Genomic DNA, 24,509 nt, shown 5'->3' with positions numbered 1-24,509 from the left:
AAAACACATGCAATGGAAAAAAGATAGTCTCTTCAATAAATGGTGCTGGGAAAATTGGACAGCCAGATGCAGAAGAATGAAACTCGACTATTCTCTAACACCATTCACAAAGATAAACTCAAAATGGATGAAAGATCTCAATGTGAGACAGGAATCCATCAAAATCCTAGAGGAGAACATAGGCAGTAACCTCTTTGACATTACCCACAGCAACTCCTTTCAGCATACATCTCCAAAAACTAGTGAAACAAAGGCAAAAATGAACTTTTGGGAATTCCAAGTTAAAAAAGCTTCTGCACAGCAAAGGAAACAGTCAACAAAACAAAAAGGCAAACCACAGAATGGGAGAAGATATTTGCAAATGACACTACAGATAAAGGGCTAGTATCCAAGATGTATAAAGAAATTCTCAAACTCAACCCCCCAAAACAAATAATCAAGTCAAAAAATGGGCAGAAGACATGAACAGACACTTTTCCAAAGAAGACATACAAATGGCTAACAGACACATGAACAAATGTTCATCATCATTAGCCATCAGGGAAATTCAAATCAAAACCACACTGAGATACCACCTTACACCAGTTAGAATGGCAAAAATGGACAGGGCAAGAAACAACAAATGTTGGAGAGGTTGTGGAGAAAGGGGAACCCTCTTACACTGTTGGTGGGAATGCAAGTTGTTACAGCCACTTTGGAAAACTGTGTGGAGGTTCCTCAAATAATTAAAAGTAGAGCTACCCTATGACCCAGCAATTGCACTCCTGGGTATTTACCCCAAAGACAGATGTAGTGAAAAGAAGGGCCATATGCACCGCAATGTTCATAGCAGCAATGTCTGCAATAGCTAAACTGTGGAAAGAGCCGAGATGCCCTTCAACAATTGAATGGATAAAGAAGATGTGGTCCATATATAAAGTGGAATATTACTCAGCCATCAGAAAGGATGAATACCCAACTTTTACATCAACATGGATGGGACTGGAGGAGATTATGCTAAGTGAAATAAGTCAAGCAAAGAAAGTCAATTATCATATGGTTTCACTTATTTGTGGAACATAAGGAATAGCATGGAGGACATTAGGAGAAGGAAGGGAAAAAATGAAGGGGGGGAATTGGAGGGAGAGATGAACCATGAGAGACTATGGACTCTGAGAAACAAACTGAGGATTTTAGAGGGGAGGGAGTTGAGGGGATGGGTTAGACCGTTGATGGGTATTAAGGAGGGCACGTATTGCATGGAGCACTGGGTGTTATACAAAAACAATGTATCGTGGATCACTACATTAAAAACTAATGATGTATTGTATGGTGACTAACATAACATAATAAAATTTAAAAAAAGAAATTTTATTTGGAAAAAAATAATAAATAAATTGTTGGATTATAAAAAAAATCAGAACTACTAATAGCCTACTACTTACTAGAAGCCTTACCAATAACATAAGCAATTAACACATCTTTTGAATGCTATATGTATTATACACTATATTCTTAGAATAAAGTAAGCTAGAGACAATGTTATTAAGAAAATCATAAGGAAGAGAAAATATATTTACATAATTGTAAAAAATCTATGCATAAGTTGACCCATACAGTTCAAACCTGTGTTGTTCAAAGGTCAAGTGTAATAGGATTTACTCTTATATTATCTTCTGTAATTGATTTATGTTTTACAGCTCCAGCCCAGACTTCTTCCCTGAGCTCTAAACCCTAATACCCACCTACCTTCTCTAAGAGACTTCTCAAATTCAACTTGTCCTGATTCTCCTTCCAAAATCTGTTCAAACTGCAGCCTTTCCCAACTCAGAGGCTGCTCAATCCTGGTCAAAAAACCTTGGACTCATCATTCTCAATTCCTCTTTCTTTAGCAGCCCGCTTCCAGTCCACCAACAAATCTTAATGAGTCCATCTTAGACACATATACAAATTATGACCCTTCTCGTGACCTCCACTGCTACCACCATGGTCTATAAAGTCACTATCTGTTTCTTGTCTGTTATTTGCAATAGCTTCTTAACAGTCTCCCTGCTTCCTAACTCTGCCTCCTAAAAATTTATTCCAAGGCTTCGACTGGTCCTCTTAAAATAAACTACGTAACTTATTCTTCTGCTAAAAACCCTAAGAGTAAATGCCAACCTCCTTATTATTAGCCAACCTCCTTATTATATAAATGCAAGGTTCTATATGAGTTGACTTAGGGCTTACTGACATCAGCAACTACTCCAGGATCAGTCCCTCAGCCACACTAAACTTGAGTTCCTAAAATTTTCAGATTTGTTCCTCAGGGTCTTTGCATTTATCATTTCCTCTGACTGGTATATTCATATGTTCATGATTTGTTTCTGTACTTCCTTCAAGTCTTTGCTCAGATATTACCTAAAAGTTAATCTTTCCATTGAATTTATTTACAATTACTCCCCTTTCCTGAATTTTTATCCTTTGCCTAAGTTATTTTTCTCCACAGCACTTACTACTTTCTAATATATGCTACACTTTGCTTTAAATTTTTTTTGTCTCTTCTACCAACACACACACATTCATATACATAATAAAAAGGCCCACGTAAACATAATTTTTGTTTTGTTCATTGCTGGACCTCCCAGAATCTAGAAAAGTGCCCTGGCACACAGCAGGCACCCATTAAGTATTTGTTGTTTGAATGAATTACATATACATAAAGACAAATTTCAACTCTTTTCCATTTATCAAAACACTTCTTAAAATTTAGTCTAAATTATATTTGGAAGAAAAACCCATGTTTTGATGACAAAATAAGATGGGATTATTTCATGCTTAGCTTAGATATTAAATGTAATTTAAAGGTAGGTTGAAATACACTACATATGACAAAAACCTGCCTTCATGATCTGTATTAAGAAGTATATTTGGAATTTAATAATCAAATTGCTTATATTTCTAATGTTCATGATTTGTTTCTAAATTAAACCAGACGTCTTCATATTGAAACCCAAAGCGACTCAATGCCTCCTAGGGTTTAGCAGACAAGATCTCATTCTTACCAGCTGCTCATCCGCTCCTAGCTTTTCTCAGTGTCCCTGGCATCTCTGTGACTTCCCAACACTAGGGTAAGTTTTTCTGCCAAGATGAGTGAGGCTCTTGGTGCCTTCTAGAAGCCCCACAAAGGCAGAATTGTGAAACGGTCCACCAGACTGCCTCCCCTGTCCTCCCCAACCTTCTCTGGGTGTCAGTTATTCTGGGTTTCACACAAGCGTCCAGGGAAAGCCTCTGGCCGGTTACCCTATGTCCTCGCCAGTGCATTTTAGACCAGTCATTGTGAGGCCACCTGCCCTGTCGCGCACATTCTGTCCCCTCCCGGGGCTCACCTCTGGCTGCAACCGGGACAGGCCCGCCGCCCTCTTCCAACTTTCTTCCCTACCCCCCCGGCACTGCTTGTTGACTGTGAAAAGGGCAGTAAACAGGCCTTTTTTTTTTTTTTTTTAAGATTTTATTTATTTATTTGAGAGAGAGCACATGAGAGGGGGGAGGGTCAGAGGGAGAAGCAGATTCCCCGCTGAGCAGGGAGTCCGATGCGGGACTTGATTCTGGGACTCCAGGATCATGACCTGAGCCAAAGGCAGTCGCTTAACCAACTGAGCCACCCAGGCGCCCCCTAAACAGGTTCAGTTTTGAAATGGCCCTGGGGAAATGGGTCAGGAGCTGTGCGGGAGAGAGGGAAGGTTCAGAACCACTGGACAACTGAGAGCGAATATATATATATATATATATTAGAAACAAATGCAGTGGAAACAAGTCTTTCGAGGAACCGACAAGATAACGGAAGTGGAACAGAAGAGGGCGACTTTTCACAAGCTCACCTACCTACCCTGTCTTGGAGCTGGACCAGCGGCTAAACACGGTCTAGTGGTGCCTGAGGCAGCTGAGCCCCTGATGGACTCTGTACCCGCGGGAGCCGGAAGCAGACGGCCTGCTGGAGCGCCTGAGCACAGCCCACAAGGAGGTCCCGCCCATGGAGAGGTCCAGGTGGTCCAAACGCACCTGCTGGGCCTACCTGGTCTTCGTACCGCAGGCAGTGGGCTTCTGCAAGGGCCTGACCTTCAACCAGGTGGAAAGCAAGCCTGGGTTGATTTGGCCACTACCTGGGCGAGTTCTCCCATCACCTTCAAAGCTGTGAATCACGGTTGGTTCCACATCCGGGTGCCTCACTTCAGCCGCTTTATAGCCTGCATGCCAATAAAGGCTCAGACTTCTCTTAAAAGGAAGGAAGGAAGGAGAAAGCAAGCGTCTAGATGGGTGTTGGGTAACATGGATCTAAATATTTAATTCCTTTTTAGTTATTTACAGTAGCCAGGATGTGTAAACAACCTAAATGTCCATCAACAGATGAATGGATAAAGAACATGTGACATAAATACAATGGAATATTCTTCTGTCTAAAAAAGAAGGAAATGCTGCCTTTTATAACATATTGGGTGAACCTTGAGGACCTTATGCTAATTGAGACAATCTAGTCACAAAAGGACAAATAATGCAAGATTATTCCACTTACATGAGGTATCTCAAATAGTCAAACTCGAAGAGTATATTAGTGATTGCTAGGGGCAGGGACTGGGAGAAGTGAGGAGTTGCTATTCATTGGGTATAAAGTTTTAGTAAGGCAAAATGAAGATGTTCTAGATATCTGCTGTACAACATTGTGCCTATAATTAACAATACCATATTACACACCTAAAATTTTTTTGAGGGTGGCTCTCATGATAAGTATTATTGCCGCAAAAAAAAAAGAGAAGTTAAAACGTATGTATCTATTGTCTTAAAGGCATGAAGACCCTTGCATAACTTTGAAAATCTTAGAAACATTGATCTAAGACAACCGTTTCAGCTGCCAGAAGAAAAAAGAAGGTCTAGGGAAGGGGGGTTATCTGAGTGGCGGAAGCTCCAGAACTGAAGGATGCTCTTGTCCAAAGTCATACACAGTGTAGTTTGTATTCTTCTAAAGTCCTCCTATTTTTGCCCTCCCAAGGTTTAAATATCCTTTTGTTTTAAAGGTTGTACTTAATTATTTGAGAGAGAGAGAAAGAGTGCGCAGGAGTGGGGGGAGGGGCAGGGGAGGAGAAGCAGACTCCCCGCTGAGCAGGGAGCCCTACATCGAACTTGATCCCAGGACCCTGACCAAGATCAAGACCTGAGCCCAGGGCAGACGCTGAACGGACTGAGCCACCCAGTCCCCCAAGTTTTAAATATCCTGATTCAAATGCCACGTCTTTGTTATATTCTCTCTCATTTTTCGTTCTTGTCCAGCCTTATTTACTTTTATTAGTTACCAGCCAGAGGTGATTTAGTAATTCACTTTTTCATTTAATCTAATTTGGTTGTAAATGTTTATATTAACTTCTTTCGCACATTTAATTCTGATATTTGTTATAGTAAATGGTTGTGAGCTTGTGGTGTGTGTGTGTGAGAGAGAGAACTATGCACGATTAGGATCCTGAATTCTGATTGGTTGAATTTATTTATATACCACCTGTTAGAAAAGGTGCATAAATGCTTAGGAATAAAAGTAACAATATCAATTTTGCATTGGTTTATTATTATTGTTTCATATTTTACGTAGTATTTTATTAAATCTAAGCATCCAACACTATCACTATACGACTACTGCTGCTGCAGCAGCTAGCATTGAAGGAATATATTATGTGTGCCAAACACCACGCACTTCACTTCCTGTACATTTTCTCACTTAATTCTCCCAAGGAGTTCTACTCAAATCAAACTAATGGTGAACACTCCTAACATACCATACACTTTCTTGTGTCAGTGGATGTGCTATTCCCTATGCCTAAATGTTTTCTTCTGTATGCATCTTGTCAGCCCCTACTGATCCTTTAAAATTTTGTTCTTTGTAAAGAACAATTATTATCCATATCTCGGAACATATGGATCTCACCTCCACCTTTCCCCTTTACTTCCTCTTTGTCAGGCACAGTTTCTTGTTGTTTTTCTTTTTTTCCACCACAATTAAAAAATTACTGTGTCTATGTCTTTAATTTTCTCTACTAGTTTAGCAGATTTTTACAGTGCTCATGAGCAATCTGTGACATGAAATTGCTTGCCCAAAGTCACAAACTCATCACTTTTTTCTTTTTTGTTTTTTCATTACACTACATTTAATATTTTATTCCTTTTTTATAGGTTGATGAATCTGCTAATAGTAGATTTATTTTTCTTTAAAGTATTAAAATCTGGGGCACCTGGGTGGCTCAGTTGGTTAAGCAACTGCCTTCAACTCTGGTCATGATCCCACGGTTCTGGGATAGTGCCTGCATAGGGCTCCCTGCTCAGTGGGAAGCCTGCTTCTCCCTCTTCCACTCCCTTTGCTTGTGTTCCCTCTCTCACTGTCTCTCCTCTCTCTCTCTCTCTGTCAATTAAATAAATAAATAAAATCTTAAAAAAAAAATAAGTATTAAAATCTACTTTCTCTTTCTTGACTTAGATATTATCTAGCCCTTCAAGTATCATATGAAATAGTAGTGAGTTAGAGTGAGCCTGTTTTGGTTTGCCCAGAACAACCCAGGTGTAAGTAGTTGCCCCAAGTAAAGCCACTTGTCTCAATAGAACTAACGGTTACACTTTAATCATAGTCACTTTAGAAATTGTGCACATATGGCCTACTTCTCTCATTCCTGATTTAATGGGAATTCTAATATTTTTTCTAACAATATCATGTATGTTATAGGTTTCTAATAGATTTTTTTTCATCTTAAGAAACTTTCCTTCTATTTTTAGTTGCTAATTTGTTTTACTTTATTTTACTTTTAAGATTTTATGTATTTCTTTCAGAGAGAGACAGAGAGCACTAGCAGGGAGAGGGGCAGAGAGAGAGGGAGAAGCAGACTCCCTGCTGAGCAGGGAGCCCGATGTGGGACTCGCTCCCAGGCAAAAAGCTGTCCAAAGGCAGACACTTAATCGACTGAGCCACCCAGGTGCCCATGCTACTTTGTTTTATTTTAATCAGAAATTGGTGTTGACTTATCCAGTGTTTTTATCTTATTTATTATATAGATTATATTTTTCTCTTAATATGTTAATGTAGTAAACTAGGTTAATAGATTTTCTAATATTGAACAACACTTAAAATCGTAGGATAAACTATGTTTAGTTATGGAGTATTACTAGTTTGTCAAATTTCACAACTTGGTGTATAGTTTATTTGGGATTTTAAAATCTATGTTTATGAGAATAGCCTATAACTATTTCCCTCCTTATCTGATTTGTGTTCCAAAGTTACAAAAGCCTCATAAAATGAGTTATAGATAGTTCCATGTTTTTCCATGTTCTATATTTATATTCCATAATAAAATTCTCCTATAAAATATTTAGGTATATGCTTTTTAAGGTAAGATATTTTAAAAATTTCTCTCATGATATTTTATCATTTTTTGGTTTATCTGCATTTTCTACTTGTTTTTGTTTCAATTGGATAATTTTATATTTTCCTAGAATAATATTCATCTATATTTTCAGATTTATTAGTAAAAAGTTTTACCTAGTATCTTCTTATATATGCTCTCTATACATGAAGCTATGACTCCTTTCTTATTACTAATATTAATTGTGATTTCTCTCTTCTACTTGATTAAATTTGACATGTGTTCAACAATGTATTGGTCTTTTCAAATTAGAAGACTTAAGCTTTAATGATCACTTTTAATTGTCTGTGAGTCATTTGTATTATTTTTTAAAAAGATTTATTTATTCAGTTGAGAGAAAGAGAGGGACAGATTGAGTGGAGTGGTAGAAGGAGAGAATCTTTCAAGCAGACTCCCCACTGAGCATGGAGCCAGCCACGGTGCTCCATCTCATGACTCATCAAGATCAGGACCTGAACCAAAACCAAGAGTTGGACTTTAAACCAACTGAGCCACCCAGATGCCCCAGATATTTGTATTCTTGTATTAATTTTGATTTAATTAGTATTTGTATTTTCTTTTTTTTAACACTTTTAGTTGAATGTTTAATTAATTTATTCTCAATCTATTTTTAAATGTACACATTTAGTGTAAAACATTTTCTTTGGCACACTCTTTAGTGGTTATACAGATTTTAATATGCAGGGTTTTCACTAATGTGTATTTCGAAGTAAGTTGTAATTTCAGTTTTCTTCTTCATCCTAAAAAAGCTCTTAGAAAAGAGATCCCAAATAAACATATTTCTTTTGCATATCTTTTTTTAATTTCAAAATTCATTTTTTTAGTCAGTGAATGTAGACTATATGATTTTTATTTTTTGGGATTTGTTAAGATTTCCTTTGTGGTCAAATCCAGGATTAATGTTTATAAATGTTTCATGGATGATGAAAAGAATGTCTATTATCTGTTAACAAGAACAAAGCTCTAAATAAATTTGATTATGGTATTTATGGTACTTGATTCCCCTAAATTCTATTTTTTTCTATTTTTTTCTTCTGGTTTCTTGCTATATTTGTGAGTTAAGTATATTAAAAAGATTCATTGTGATTGTGGAATTTTTGTGTGTGTATATTTCTATTAGTCTTTGCTTTGTATGTTTTGAAGCCACATTGTTAAGCACATATAGGTTCAGGACTGTTTTCTGAGCAGTTTTATCAATTCAAAATATCCCTTTGGCCCTCTAAATTAATTTAATTTTGAATTATTTCTTGTCAGACATTAATATATATACACCCACCTTTGTTTATTTAGCATTTGCCTCTCTTAGTGTTTTGCATATGTGAGGGTTGGGCTAACTGATGGTGCTGGTTAATCTCACTCAGTAACACAATTGCATTATTTTGTCTTTAGACCTTAGCTTCCTTTAATAGTTTATCTGTTTGTTGGCCTAGTCATCATTACTTGTATTTTTCTTGTGTCCCTCACCCCCACTTTGTCCATTTGGAATGGCTGAATCTCAGCTCCTTCTTTCTTTCTTTTTTTTATTATTTTTATTTTTATTTATTTATATTTTTTTAAAGATCTTTTTATTCATTTATTTGACAGAGAGAGAGCACAAGCAGGGGGAGTGGCAGACAGAGGGAGAAGCAGGCTCCTCACTGAGCTGGGAGCCTGACATGGAGCTCGATCCCAGGACCCTGGGATCACAACCCCAGCTGAAGGCAGACCCTTAACCGACTGAGCCACCCAGGTGCCCCTCAGCTCCTTAAGAATTGAATTTGGGGCTCTTTGTTATTATGCAAAGAGCAACAAAGCATTTCTACTGGCTTTTCTCTTACTGACCAGACAGAACTAGCTAGGGTATTCTCCTAATTTTGCTGCTTGATTTCTCCTAGATTATTAGGGTGGGTACTTGCCTTCCTAGGATAAGAACTTTTCTCTCTGTATACATTTAGTTTTTAATACCTCCTTGAAGTGTGGGGTGAGGTGGATATACTAGGGTTAATGATGTGATTTGAGCTCTTCAGAGAGAGAAAGTATGTGACAGAGAGAACCTCAATACCCAGGGAAGTAAAAGGTTGAAATCATTATTTTGAGTATGTAGGAGTAGAAATGCGTTATTATGGTATATGCGGTAGACACACCCATGTAACTTTGCATATTTAGGTAAGTTAGAAAAGTTTCTAAAATAACAGTTTTATAGTCTCCTACTACTCTTGGCATACAGTTCACTGGCTACTTAACATCTCCTAATGCTACAGTGTCACATATTGCTTCATCCAAGGCTGTTGGAATTGAGGGAACCATCCAACATATCTGATGAAAACAAAAACAAAAAAAGAAAGAAAAAGAAGAAAAAGAAAAAGCAAATCCTCAGCTTGACCCCTGAGAGTAAAGTTAATGTGCTGGTAGAGCACTTGAGAAATCAGAAAATAGGAGGAAAGTGGAAAATAAAATTGAGTAAGACTTCCCATGACTCAATAAAATGGCTCTGAAGGTGATGCTATCAATCCTTTTTTTTCTTCTCTAAAAGCCTTAGATCATTATGGAAATTAATTTTCAAGACTGAAGGAAAAAAGTATGTACAAATTATAAATTTTATAACATAGCAGTTTCAAAATTCATTCTATGAAGCTCTACTCAGAGGAGACTACTCATAAATAATAATAATAAAAAAAACAGACTTCTAAAGTTACTGTACATTAGCATATTTAAAGAGTGGCAAGTTCTGGGGGCACTTGGGTGGCTTAGTCAGTTAAGTGTCTGCCTTTGGTTCAGGTCATGATTCCAGGGTCCTGGGATGGAGCCTGCATCTCCCTCTGCCTGCTACTCCCTCCGCTCGTGCTCTCTCTCTGTCAAATAGATAAATAAAAATCTTAAAAAAAAAAAAAGAGTGGTAAGTTCTGAAGCAAAGGTAGTCATTTAACTTAGAGTTACTATGTTTTCCAAACTTTTAAAACTCTAAAATATTTTATTTTATGAAACATCTGTTACTATTTAGCAGTTCAGAAAAGCCAATTTACTACATTATGTAATTTTCATGGACATACCATTCATATAATTTATTATTTAACATTTGTCCTGTTATAGAAACATGATAGCTATGTAAAGCTTTCTTTTATGTCAACTGGTAAAAATACAAGCAATATTGGGGCGCCTGGGTGGCTCAGTCGTTAAGCGTCTGCTTTCAGCTCGGGTCGTGGTCCCAGGGTCCTGGGATCAAACCCCACATCTGGCTCCCTGCTCAGTGGAAAGTCTGCTTTTCCCTCTCCCACTTCCACTGCTTGTGTTCCCTCTCTCGCTGTGTCTATCTCTGTCAAGTAAATAAATAAAATCTTAAAAAAAAAATACAAGCAATATATAAATAAGCCAAATGTGTCTGATATATATACCACATAACTAGCCTGCTTATGTAAATGTTTATATGGGTCATATACCTAAAAAAGACTCATATGTCACAGCAAAAATAAATGCCTTTGGTCTGGAGTAAAAGCTAATTTAAAATATTCATTCATGTGGCTGTTTTCCTATAACACTTTTTGTTTAGGACTCTGAGAATAGCCACAGAGGCTGAGTCTACAGGTTTCCTTCATACAATTTACTAAAATACTTCTTAAAAAATAATAAACAGGGTGAAATGTAGTAACTGATTCTGAATTTCAAAATACTTTGAGAAAATAATGGAAATACTATACTGTGTTTAAGGAGATAATTTCATTAATATAATTCTATTTATCTACCTATGTTTCTAGCTGACTACCATAAAAAAGTAAATGCTTGAGACTTATTTTTAAAAACTGATCATTCATGTATAGTATAACCAAAAAATTGGCCAGTGTTCAGCATAGATTATAACAGAAGAAAATCATTCTTTCTGTCATGTTTAAGATCATTTTGCTATGTCCATCCTAGTCTGAGGTTGCATGAGTTCAAACTTCAATAGGCTTCCTCCCCACCCTGGCCCAGTGATATATGCTTTAAGTTGGACAAGAATTTGTTATAGTTCCACAAATAATATTAGATATAACATATCTAAGCTGAATATTAACTGTATAATAAATTCCATGTTACCACGAATAAAAGCTATTATCTACTGAGCATTTGTCAAGTACCAGGAATGCTGGAAATGAAAGAAATCTCACTGGTTATTGTAATTCATCTCTGCATTTTAAAAAAGGGGAACTGAGTTATAGAGAACTCAAGGTAATTTTTTCAAGGTCATATGGGTCAGGGTGATGGATTTTTTAATTCACTGCTATTTCTATTGCATCGGCTAGTTTTGACTGGCCTACTGTGAGTCTGTGGAGTCTTAGAAGACTCATTTGATCTTTAGAAAATGATTTGCTGAATGTGGTCCAGGTATCTCTCACCTCAGCCCTAAGTTTACATAAACATATGCCCATTTGTATTACTTCAGAATAGAAGACACTGAAGCAGTAGATTCTGACAAAGCACACAAAATGGTTTTCTTTTTTAAGATCAAACATATTTTGTATCAATTTCCATATGTATAAGAATATATGTATATACATATTATATGTATATAAATAATACAATGTAGGGAAGCAGAGAGAAGCTAGATTTTAAAATCTACTTGTTTTTCTCTTCCACACATCATGCTTTTAGGTTTTAGATAATCTGTGTTCAAGGAGTGTAAATTTGCTTAAGAATCCATCAAAGTAGAAAGTGATTTGACAAGTAATTTTTTTTTTCTGGTAAAATTATACAGATATGCCCATACATGCACACACAAACATGCACACAGAGACACATATACAGATGGACTCAAAAGTAAAATATTTACATAGATTTGTGTATGTCTGTATATACAACCAGACATACACAGATATATAAACACACATAATCTATATTGTTTTTATGATGTAACTTCTATCAACACAGATAACTGTGGAACTATAATTTGTATGTGTATTTCCAGACACACAAAAAAAGGTATAATCCCTACATGCTTCATTGTTTAAAAAAAATATTTATGTCTTAAAAGATGTTTGTAGATAGATATCTTTGAGGACAGCATCTCTGGTTGATTTGTGGTTGGTTTACATTTTTAATTTAATCTATTGTCCATAGGCTACTATGTAAATCCCATAATTCAAATGTGTAGATCATACAGAATTTAAAGATGAATTAATAGTATGGCTCTTTGGGTCTTGGAAAACACTATTAAGACAACATTCTAAACATTTAAGGGGAAGAATCTTAAAGTCACACCATAGTTTCTTTTTTAATATTTTTCAAAAAGTAACTGACTTCACAAACACCAACTATAACATGATTTAGACAACTGAGAAACAGGCAAGTGTACTTTTAAATGCTAAAAGAAAATACATTTATACAAGTACAAAGCAAAACAATGCAGATAAAAATGTTAAACTTTATGAAAAAAATCATTTGCAATTCACATCAAAATAATTTAACATTCTCTATTGTTTTAATAGTACAAGCTGCAACAACAGAAAAAGAACAGATACGCGCACACAATTTTAAAACCAAATCAGTTAAAGTGCAGAAAAAAGTAAGTACAAGCACTTATAGCCCACACAAATCTTTTAGGATTGGCACCATCTTTCTAAAACATCTATATTCTATATAGATTTCTAATTACAACACCACCAGCAGCTGCCATTGAATTCTAGAAATACACACAATATACATAGTATATTTGTTCACATTGGGAAGATCAGTGAAATTCAGCCAACTATTTTATACATGCCTCATTCTTCAACAGATAGTAGAGAATCTCCCAGGCCTCAGACCCTCTTGAGAGTGAATTTCAATTTATCTTTATGCTTTTCACTGATCTGTACTTTTTCACAGTATAAAATTGTAAATGGTTAACTACAGAGATTCTGCCAGCTCAAGGGTTATTAAGAAGCTGTGGCTAAATGTGAACTCAGATAATACTTTTGAAGTCTCCAAAACACGTACATTTTGCTGGGAGACTAGCATAGGAAATGTTTTTTGTTTTTTTTTTTCTTAAAAAGTGTTAAATTCCTGGTTTGGAAGTCACAGAACTGCAGCAGAGCCATTATAACAACTCATTCACAGTCCGAAATAGCTCCTAGTCTTCCTGATCACTTGCTGGGAACAGCAGAAGCTTGGGAAAGACTTTTACTAACAAGGATTTGCACATTTGGGGATTTACTGTTTTTCTTTGCTTCAGTCAAATCTCATATGATTTTCCTTTGCGTACTCCCTCTCTGGTACCCACCCCTCACACAGAGAGATGCTTCTTCCCAATCCACATAGGGTCTTCTCTGCCCCTACTCCTTTCCCAAAACAGAAGAGTGAGTGGACTGCTTAGATGGTCCATATAACTTGATCAAACCAGGTCTTCTTTTTTTCATGCTGGGACCAAACTGTCCTGCAGGGTCACTTTTCTGAATCTCAGCATTTCACTGTACTTTCCCCTTCCTTTTAGTCATGCTGGTCCAACTGAATTATCACTGGGCACCAGGAACAGACTGTTTTCAAGGAAATTCAATGAAAATAGGTACCCAAATGAATTGTGAAGTTCAAATCCTAGCCCTAGAATGAATATTCAGTTCTCCTTGTAGATTTATCACTTGGAACCTGGTATTAGAATTGGCAAAGAGACAGAGTTAGCATCATTCCAAAATAAAAGATCCCAAGAATGCATTACGAATAATATTATGTATCATACAATGTACTGAATGAAGTGGCAAAGGGTGCAGAAACACAGAGAAAAATACATCTTGTTCTCCTCCAATTGGATAAATTATTTTTCTTATTATAGTTTATCATAATTTCATATAGAATTATCAGATGGCAATTTGTTTGCATTAAATTTTAATTTCTGATGAATTTTCTCATAAGGTAGTGTACTTTTTAACGAAATATGTTACTAAAAATTTAGAAGAGGAATTTGATCATGGAGAAAGTTTTTAAAAATATTTTTCTGTCAGTCAATACAGAATAAAATGGAAATCAACCTAAGGGTTTAAGAAACAAATTTAAAACTTAGTAGAGTATATTTGGAAAGGTTTCAAAGTTTAAGAAATCAAGATGGTAATCCCCAGGTGAATGCCACCCTTTTCAAGAGGATTGAGGGGTGTTAATTCTTCAAAATACTTACATTTGTTTTTCAAGTAGAGGCAGATATTCAAGTTCAATGAAGCCATAAAGCTTAGCTAAATTCACTGTTTCATGAGTCTCATAATATGTGGGTTTCAGGGTGCTCTGATGACATTATTTTCAAATCTGGCATGGGAGGTTTGATTTTTGAAAATTTATATTTTACTAAATTAATGTGTGCTTTTAATATTTTATACTGAGAGATTTGATTTAAAAATTTAAGAACAGATATCAGGAAAGTCAAGCAGTATAATGTATTATAACTTTTAAAACTGGGGAATGATAAATTATGCCAATGGATATATTTCCATTTCTCAATTCCTTTTTTAAAGTAGATGTAAAATAAAAAATACATGCCAAAATAAGGATATTGAGCTAAAGAAAAAGGTTTCATTTATTTTTCCTTCTGCTAAAAATATACTTCTGCCTACCAGCAAATCTTTTTCATAAGGCTATCTTTAGTATAAGGCTAGATCAACTAAACTCTAAATTTATAGGACACCTCCTCCTTTTATTACTATGCTTATTTTTAAAAATTAAAAACGAAACCAAAACCAAACCAAACCAAACCAACCAACCAACCAACCAACCAAACAAAAAAACCATTTGGCACCTGAAGATAGCTGTAATGGGAGGAAGAAAGAGATGACAGTGGATGCAGGCCTTGAGCTATGAATTCTACCTATATGAGCCTATTAAAGCACATGTATTTCTATTATATCTTTAAATCTCTTTTCTGCAGTATTTAAAAAGTGACAGTATGAAGTGCACAAAAATCATATTAAGAATTATTTTAAAAAGGAAATACTAATAATTGCTTTGCCTCTTTTTGGAATGGCTAAGAAAGACTGTGTGGTTTATATTCATTAAGGTTCCTCTGTTTTAGTATTCTGTATTGCTTTGAAAAATCTACATTTGTCATAGTTCATAGCTGCCCTATTTAAGCAGCCAAGAAAAGTTAAAATCACTGCTCACTGGCATAGCTAAATCTCTGCTAAGCCGACTTGACACAGTTTAAAATTTCCAGTGTATTAAGATTGTGTTAACTTTTTGAACAACAGTCCCTTCAATCATGACGCTGTCTTCAGTGGGTCTATAGACCATTCTTCCAGTGGTGGGACTTGAAAAGAACAGAGGAGCTCTTTGTGCATCAGGTTCTCAAAGGAAAGGAATGAAGAAGCCCAAATGTGTATTTTAATATTTTAGCTGGCAATGCTAATGGAACAGCATTCATAAGGAGGAGTGGCCACATTTCATGAAAGAGATAGCCAAGCTGGAGCTCAGGAATTATTATTATTATTATAAAGAGAATTTCCAGCTACACAACATACCCCAGTGAGGGAATTACAAAACAGTATTCCAGAAAATATTTTTTTGCTACTCCAGTATTGATTGGCAACATGGTGAAATAGTCAAGAAATCTTCCACTGGTTTTCTGGGTTAATGGAGGTGAATTGAAATAACTAGGTGGACTCCCGGATGCAGGCTTCTGGAAGAGAATTTCAAACCAAATCGGAGAGGAATGTCTCTGGTAAAAGCCCTACACACGTCAGCGCAGCACTCATTATCCAGTTGTGTGTTATGCATGGGACACACTCACAGCAACGCCTCAGTAAATACTGGGCTCAAGGTACTGCTTTTCAAGGTCTTTACAGGACAGAAAAAAGAAAGAAAGAGAGAGAGAGAGAGAGAAAGGTTGACGTTTTGGTCCCAGATTTTGAGTTTGTTAGAAAATGTACATTCATGTTTGGTGAATCAAAGAATCTTCTGGGAAAAGAATTAAACAAAACTTTTTACAGTTGCTTATTAACTATGCTTTTCCCCCTCCATTATGCTGTTTCACACTCATTGCTTCCCTAGAGCAAAGCACTTGGTATGGAACTGGTTCAACAGACTCCTTGTCAGCCCTCAAAAAGATAAGCAGTGTTTCTTAAAAGCCCATGTTTTCTAAGGCCACTAGAAGAAAATCTGCCAAAAGTTTGTAGTTGATGTCTTCGTCGGTTGATGTTAAATAGCACTATTAATCTCATGTTTCCATTACGGGTGTACTTGGCATCTTCCACCTCGGGTCTTAACCAGGCAACTATGCTTGTCATGTGTCTACGTGAACGCGGGAGGTCTCGGCTCCCTTAGCGGAACCCAGTGTGGTTTCCAAGGACATTCACAACGACGAGGAGCTCTGAGTGTAATCTCTTATGATAAGTGTGTCATATTTGGGAGACGAGGGGATGCAGAGGGCCGACTCCGACACTGGCGAGTTGGGGGTCGTACTCCCCGAGTCCACCGAGTCTCTAAAGGGGGACGGCGGGGTGAGAGCCACCAACTCTTCCAGGTCCGGCTTGCCGGTCGCAGCCTCCGGGCCGGCCGCCGCCGGGGTCTCCCGGGCAGCGCCCCCTGCCGGCGGGGCCGTCGCCGCCGCCAACGCGGGCTGCGCGCCTCCGGTGACCTCGATGGCGGGCAGAGGCTGGATTTCGGCGAACGTCGTCATGGTCGTGGGCAGCTGGATCTCTTTGGGGATCAAGTAGGACGAGCAGAGCGGGGCGCCCACGCCGGCCCCGGGCGCCGAGGTGGACAGCATCATGGAATTGAGCTCGCTGATGTTGGCCGTGAAGCGGGTCACCACGCTGCTGATCTGCTCCATGAGCGAGCCCTGCGAGGAGCTGCTGCGCGCCGCGGGCTCCGAGTGCAGCGACGGCACGTCGTCGTCCGTGCGGTTTGCCGAGCCCGCGCGCTGGCTCAGCGTGCTGATGGGCGATGGCGAGCGCGGGCGCGCTGGCGCCCGATAGTGCTCCTCGGCCTCCGCCACGTCGTACAGCGCCTTGGGTCCGGCGTCCGGGGGCTCCGGCCCACCCGGGCCGCCGCCCGCGCCCCCCGCGCCCCCGCCCGCGCCGCCCGCGGCCCCCGCGCCGCCGCCGGCGCCCAGGCCGCGGCTCTCCGTGCTCTTGGGGAAGGGCTTGATGACGGCCGTTTGGTTGGGGTTTTCCTTCTTGTTGATGTGGATGGACAGCCGCTGCCACAGGTGCTGCCCCCGGCTGCTCTTCTCGTTCTGGGCCCACGTGACGGATTTTCCGTTGGAGCTGCAGGGAGAAGGGAGACCAGAGGTGATTCGAAAGTTCCCCAGTGCTGGGTGATGGGACTCGGATTGGGAAGGACTTTTCCTGGTCTTTCAGGAAATAAGGCGTCACAGGACACCACGGGCAGAGATCTTGCAAGTGACCTTCGATTTATCATTACCACAAAAGTGTGTCGCGGGGTATAGTAGTGAGGATAAAGGATGGGGATTATGGAGATTGCGCAGCAGTTCTGAACCCACCGGGAGTGCAAGGGCTGGTTATGCTGCCGAGCTAGAAGCCAGGGTTTACAGTATTGGGGCGGTGTACAGAAGTGCCTCGTACTGGGCAAGGCTTCCTGAAGTTGGCAGCCTCTGAAAGCATATGTTAGACCTAGGACATCAACTCACCAACCCAGTCATCAGAGGGGAGGGAAAGGGTACGAGTCAAGTTAGCAGGAAATAGTGGTTCCGGGTCACTGTTTTATTCTGCACGCCAACGATTGGTGTATTTGACTAGGGATTTCTATCGCAGCTCCAGACTTTGAACATGGTTTTGGTTAGTCTGGCTTATCTGCTAGGAAATAGGAATTCAGTGAACACATACACAAATTTCTAATTAATTAGAGCGTTTCTACTTCACCCGAATTTTCCTCACAAATTTGTTTTTCGGCCTAAAACTTGAATAACAGTTATATGAGGGAGCATATTGCCTTTGGCACCAGCATATTGATTTCCAGTTAGGGTCTTCATGAGTGTTACCTGGTTCACTTCACTTCTTAGGACCTTTCTCCCTCCTGTCTTTCCCCAAGCAGTCCATTTTGGTTTCCACCCTGGGGTCTGACAGCTGCTCTGATGAAGATGCAATTGGTGCCTCACCCGCAGGTGCCGACTGTGTCCTTCTTACCATTAAATAGGACACAACTTCTAAAACTACAGACCCTCTATCAGGAACCTCACTAATGTTCAGAGGATGTGGCCTGACCTTCAGGGATGTTCTATGGAGAGACCCTGGGGGAATTTCTCAGCACAAAGGATTCCAAGATCTCTGTAACTAGGGGGGTCTCTTTTGTCCATACAGCTCTGTCCCAGGTGCTGTGACCAAGAGATAACCTTGGGCAGTCTATGAACAAAAGGCTTTGGCCACTCAGTTTTCTATCTCAGCCAGGGGTGATGAAACTTAATCATACATAAACTCATCTAAGGCATTTGTCAACTATCCCAGGCAGGACCCCAGGAGATTCTGACTGTCTGGACTTTACACACACTCCATCCCCAAACTGATGATGTAGCAGGTGTTTCCCAAACTGAGAAACTCTAGCAGGAAGCTCTCCTTTCTTTCTGGGTTCCCATTGCTCCCTTGGCCTCCTTGCTGGAGGGCTGAACTGCTTTCGCCAGGCAGGGGACTGACTTGTATTTGGAGCGCACATGCCTTGAGCTTCCAGACTGTAATTGCCAGATCCACTCTGCCTGAGACACCTACTCCTTTGATAACAGACCTGTGTTTCTGCAGCTGCTATGATAGGGTGCTTCCTCTTTCCCATACTGCTTCTCATTTCTTCCTCTGTCCCTTTCCTCTTCGTGGTCTTCCTTTTTCTGCTTCTTCCTCTGAGATCTCATTCCATTTAATCTACCCAATATTTTGCAACCTGGTATCATTCAGAATTCTGGAATGTGATCATTCCCCCACCCCTGCCCCTCTTCAAATTCTTTCCAGGTTTGGAGGTTGCTGTGCATCCCCAGTAGCAGAATGGGCCCTGCCAACCTAACTTTCCTTTCCCAGGAGAGTTTCTGGATTTGTTTCTACATTTTTGCATTAACCTGACCTGCCACCTTTTATGTTTTTAGTGCATTACTTTCTTCTTCCTAGGTGTCTACTAACTTCTGGAACACGGCACAGAAGAAATGGGCCGGACTATTTATGGGATTTCATTGGGAGGATGGTTGCCAACAACCCCTTTTCTCTCCTACCAGCAGGATAAGAAACAGGCATCTTGGGAAGGACAATTAGTCTTTCAGGTTGCTGAGGCAATTTTTAATACAAAGCATGGGCTAGAAACTAGAAGCTTAACTGAATTTATTCTACTAAGCTTTACTATAGAAAGAGTCTTGCTCCCGACATAGAGAGGTTTTGATGGAATATAACTGTGGGTATTGATAGTGACAGTCTTTGGAATCATATGTTGTAGTGCCTAAAAACATGATGGCAGATTGAAAAGCGTTTGGTTGAATGTTCAAGAAGGAAGCTATCCTACCCAGCCAATCTGCATAGAGTACTGACATTTTCTTGGTCATGCCTTTGCTCATTAGTGTCCATGGTCATGTGGGAGAGAGAGCACCAATCTGCATACCAATGGAAATGGATGCAGGAGACACCAGAGAACTGGAGGCCAAATCTGAGTACTTCATTTCTTTCCTTGGGTCATGAAAGGTTTTTTTGTTTTTGTTTTTGTTTTTCCAAAATGGGAACTTTTCATAAGCACCTGATGGACGAATAGGATTCTTAAACTAGCAGGACCATTGTGTGGTATCCTGCAAAGTGCAGTGGACAAAGGAACCTAAAATCTGGCTTCTAATTCTGTATCTGCCAGCCTTGATGCTTGGAAAATAATGGTCTGTAAGCCTTGGTAAAAAGCTGAGAGGATATCATGTAGTGAAGGTGGTTGTGAGGATTCAATGAGACAGTCCAGGTCAAAGGTTCTTGTAAGGAGAAGGTATCTAAGAGTGTTAGTTTTTGCATTCCATGTGAATACTGAATTTCAGAAAATAAAAACAATATACTCAAGAGGTTTTGAGCTCTGGCTGAGAAACAGAGAATTCAGTGTAAAGTAAAATATTTTATGTGGTAAAGCCATAAAATATTTCTGGTTGTTCCATTGGGTTTGGTCTGTGGGACTTTTTCCACGGTAAGTTATCTACTTGGTGATCCATCCACTTCACTAAATTGTACATTATTCCTCTTCCACAATTTACCTCTTCTTGATATGCTCTTTCATGGTGCTCCCTCCTCTCTATCTCTTCCTTCCATTTTGACTAAGCTCTTCCTATTTTTTTTTTTTAATTTTACCTTAATTGTATTTTCTTGAGAGAAGCTTTTCTGACCCCACCTGACTAGGTTAGATTCCCAGAGTCCTTGCATCAGGTACTTAATAACAAGGTATGTCTGTCTCATCTGCTGGAGTGTTCTGAGGGTACAGACAGAGGGTTCTTTGTTTCCTGTTATAGCCATAGTGCCTAGTGCATGGTCTAGGACACAGTATGTGCTCAATAATATCTTTGAACTAATAATTGAGTGGATAAATGCATTTCATTTCAAAAAACCCATGCTGAATTGTTTTTGTTAGAAATATGTTTTAAAAATAATTCAATATTAAAAATCAATGGCAGTGAAATTCTATTTCTTTTCTCTTATGGATCTATCTACTTTTTATATAACTTACTGTAATCAGTAGTGTTCAGTGTATGCAAATAAAAAATATTTCATTAACTAAGTACAAAAACACAGATCTTCATATCTCCTATGAAAATTACAAAGGAACTATTTGTTCCTTTTTTCTAATTTATATACATATATGTTTAGATGTATATGTGTATGTATGTACGTGTGTGTGTATGTGTGTATCTGTTCTAGTGAAACTTCTCAGTGATGAAAGTTTATGGAGGCAGAATGGGTAGTAGCCCCAGAATGTGGGTGTAAGATCCAGCCCAGAGTGATGGTAGGCAAATCACTTAACACATTTGTGCCTCTTTGTTCTTTGGTAAAAAATGGAAGAAATAAACCTCCCCTTGCTTACCTCACATGATTTCTGGGAGGAAACCAAACAGTAGTACACATGAGGGTAATTTATAAAGCATAGCACCTCTGTAGACCTCACCATCAAATCTTCCAACCAATTGAGATAAAATCATCATTGTTGCTGTTGTTGAGATTTTTTTTTTCCACATCAGGATTATACATTTGCCCTAAGGGCCCTGAGGTAAGAAAAGGGAAAGCAAAATTTTCCTTACCTGTCTATAGCACCTGACCTTCCCCACTGAATATTTTAGACATTAGAAAAGAAGGAAAGAGGAATGGAGAGAGACGGAACAGATGGTTTGCTACATCTGGAATGGACAGTTTGGCCAAAAAAAAAAGCCTGTAAAAACTCTGTGCTCTGTCCAGGCACCAATTAACCCTTTGCCAAATATAATACTATGTAATCTAATGTTCTTTCTACTATGACAATTGGTTCTTTTCTGGCAGGGAGAAAAAAGCATTTTGATAATGCTGTTTGAGGGTTGCATTTTTTTGTTTGTTTTTTGTTACAGTTTGTGTTTGCCAAAATGACACCTTCTACCTTTATTCTCAGAAGTCTGTTCTTCCTTTTTCTATTCCATGCGTGACACATAAATAATTTATTCACTTCAAGCAGGCTCTGAATGTCAGCTCAATGACCTCTCCCAGTTTCTCTATTCACCTGCCAAAACCTGTAGGAATTAGCATTCTGCCACTGCAAACCATCATTAGGAGGCAAATGTTAATACAGAGAGTTTGACCATCCAAAAAGTCTATGGAATTTAGAATTTTTGTGTTCATTTTAAATGGCTATCGAATAAAAATAAAAAACTTTAAAAAAAAATGGCTGTTGAATGACCTGTGTGGTTCTTTCCTGAGAAATTGTTTAGGGTTTTATTAAGGCCATATAAATAATTAAAATCCTCAGAATATTTCACTGAATTAAAAAAAACTATGCCTTTATCCTCTCTTTTGTTACATGGTTTAGGAGTACCTTCATGAGTTGTACAGATCCAGAGCATCAAAATAATCAAATATATTATTTGAAAATTAGCACATTCTTTTCATGAAAAAATTATCTTCATTACTAAACCTCTCCTGTTTATGATTTTGAGTTGAGAGGCAGCCAGGAGAGAGGAACGGTGAGATTATGAGCTTCCTAATGCAAAAAATATTTTAAAAAATTTTTAAAAAGCTTGTAATGTCACTAGCAAATACAACTTTGGAATGACTTCAGAAAATAGGCCAGTAAAAGATTGTCATGAATTAAGAATATTATAAGCAGAAAATTTCCAATTGCAGTTCCATTTTCTGCACATTTTCTTAAACTTTTGCTTGCCATAATTTGCTTTGAATTACAAAGTATGGAAATAAGATTTTTAAAAGATAATGAGGAATTTGATATTATTTATATTCAGACACTCTAAATTAGGTGGAATAATTTTCTGAGCCTTGTCTAAAATCTGACATCTTGATTTTGACAATTACACTGAGAAATACACCATAATATATAAGAAAATGGCAGAGTCATCCATAAAAATTTCCCCAGTTACAGCGTAAATGGATGTAAATATCTATCTTACTGACAAAAACAAGTTAAATGGCCGTGATGATGTATGCATTAGAAATACACATATAGACAAAAACACTTGAGTAAATGGAAATGAATTACCTACAGTGACACAATAATCGAAGCACTATCACCTATTTGCATAGTGCTTTATAAAGTACTTTAGGAACACTGATTGTCAAAGGTAGATAGGATCAATGTCTTGGTCCTCCTTTCAAAAATAAGAAAACTGAGGCTCAGTGAGATAGGCGATTTGCCCAAAGTTAAGCAGTTAGAAAATGACAACATGCAACCAATACCATCTCATGATTTCCAATTCATTTTTCATGACAGGACACCATCCATATTTGTTTTTTAAAGTGAGCTGTCCTTATTTCATGGAAGAGAAGCCCTCAGATGTTACCTGGTGATGATATGCGTTTTTAAGTTGATAAGTTAGTCATTTGATTTATATCCTCTATCACTGTATATCTTTATTCTTCTTAATCATACACCTTGAAGTCTCAAGAAAACACCCTACATCACTCTTTGGTTGTTAACTCAAAACGGCACAGGTTGACCAAGCACTTACACTAGTCAAGGATAAGGACGATGCCTCGATGATGAAGGCACTTATTTATACCACCATATAAATAAATATCATATAGCAATTTTCAGCCCCTCTTTTTTTTTCCCATGCTGTGATCTAGTAAAAGACAGTTATCCTATGTGTAGCACACTTATTTTATGAGACTTCCCTCCAAGAGGGCAAGAGAGAAGATGCACATAGAAGGCTAACAATATGAGTTACTCATAGTATTTTGATAGAAAGAGGTTATTTTTCTTTTCCCTGAGTCTTGAAAGAAGGAAGCAGATGGGCATGTGGAAGGGTGCTGAGGACAAGGAGAATGAGAGATTGTGGAGCATAGGAACAAGTAGCTTACTGGGTAACTGTAGGGTACAGATCACAAGGGATTCAAAACTTCATGAGAGGAAGAAACCATTTCTAGCAGGGGGGGAGTGGCCAGGGAATGACGCTTGCTTCCAGAAGACATATTGTATCTACACCTTGAAAAATTAATAGATTATGGCAAAATTCAATAAGAGCACTAGGCATTGCCCTCCAGGAAAGATAGCAGTGACATAAGTTCAGGAATCCACAAAAGATATTCTAAGATAAGCAGTAGTCCTGCGTGGGGATGGATAAAGCATCAGCAGGTAAGAGTTTGGACTTTTTTGTCCACTATAAAAATGCTTTGTGGCCACCCATGACCTGCAAGGATCTTCTTTCTTTTCCTTTCTTTTGCTATTTTAATAACTCATTGGTAATTAACCTTGGACTTCTTATCAGTGTCTGGAAAAGATAGGTTGTCTAATATATTTGACCAGAGAGATGGTCTAATTATTAGATACATATGTAATCTACATACTCCATCAATAAATGAATGAATATATAAAGAAATACTCATGGGTTCTTTTCTGTGTTATTCTTCAACTGTAAGAAACTTCTTTTGTGTTATTTAATCTTTTAGGTATTCGATATTTCTGGAGCTCAACAAAAACAATTAAATGTAGGAATCATGCCAAAATCTTCTTTAAAACCTCACTGCAGATTCATCCATTGACCTT

The 24,509-nt window shown here is 38.3% G+C and overlaps 1 protein-coding gene across 4 annotated transcripts in view; it reads right to left on the bottom strand.

Annotated features, from left to right (window-relative positions):
* Window positions 1-11,896: 11,896 nt before the first annotated feature.
* GRM5 (glutamate metabotropic receptor 5) overlaps window positions 11,897-24,509 on the bottom strand; it is a 613,582-nt gene continuing 600,969 nt past the window's right edge. For all 4 annotated transcript variants that reach the window (XM_027581095.2, XM_027581096.2, XM_027581094.2 and 1 more), the window contains one exon: window positions 11,897-17,584. In XM_027581095.2, the coding sequence (XP_027436896.1) occupies window positions 16,669-17,584 (916 nt within the window). In that variant the 3' untranslated portion in view covers window positions 11,897-16,668. The remainder of the gene's footprint in view (window positions 17,585-24,509) is intronic.

This window comes from Zalophus californianus, chromosome 11 (assembly GCF_009762305.2).
Source record: "Zalophus californianus isolate mZalCal1 chromosome 11, mZalCal1.pri.v2, whole genome shotgun sequence".
NCBI lineage: Eukaryota > Metazoa > Chordata > Mammalia > Carnivora > Otariidae > Zalophus > Zalophus californianus.
This window is presented reverse-complemented; position numbering and strand designations above follow the sequence as displayed.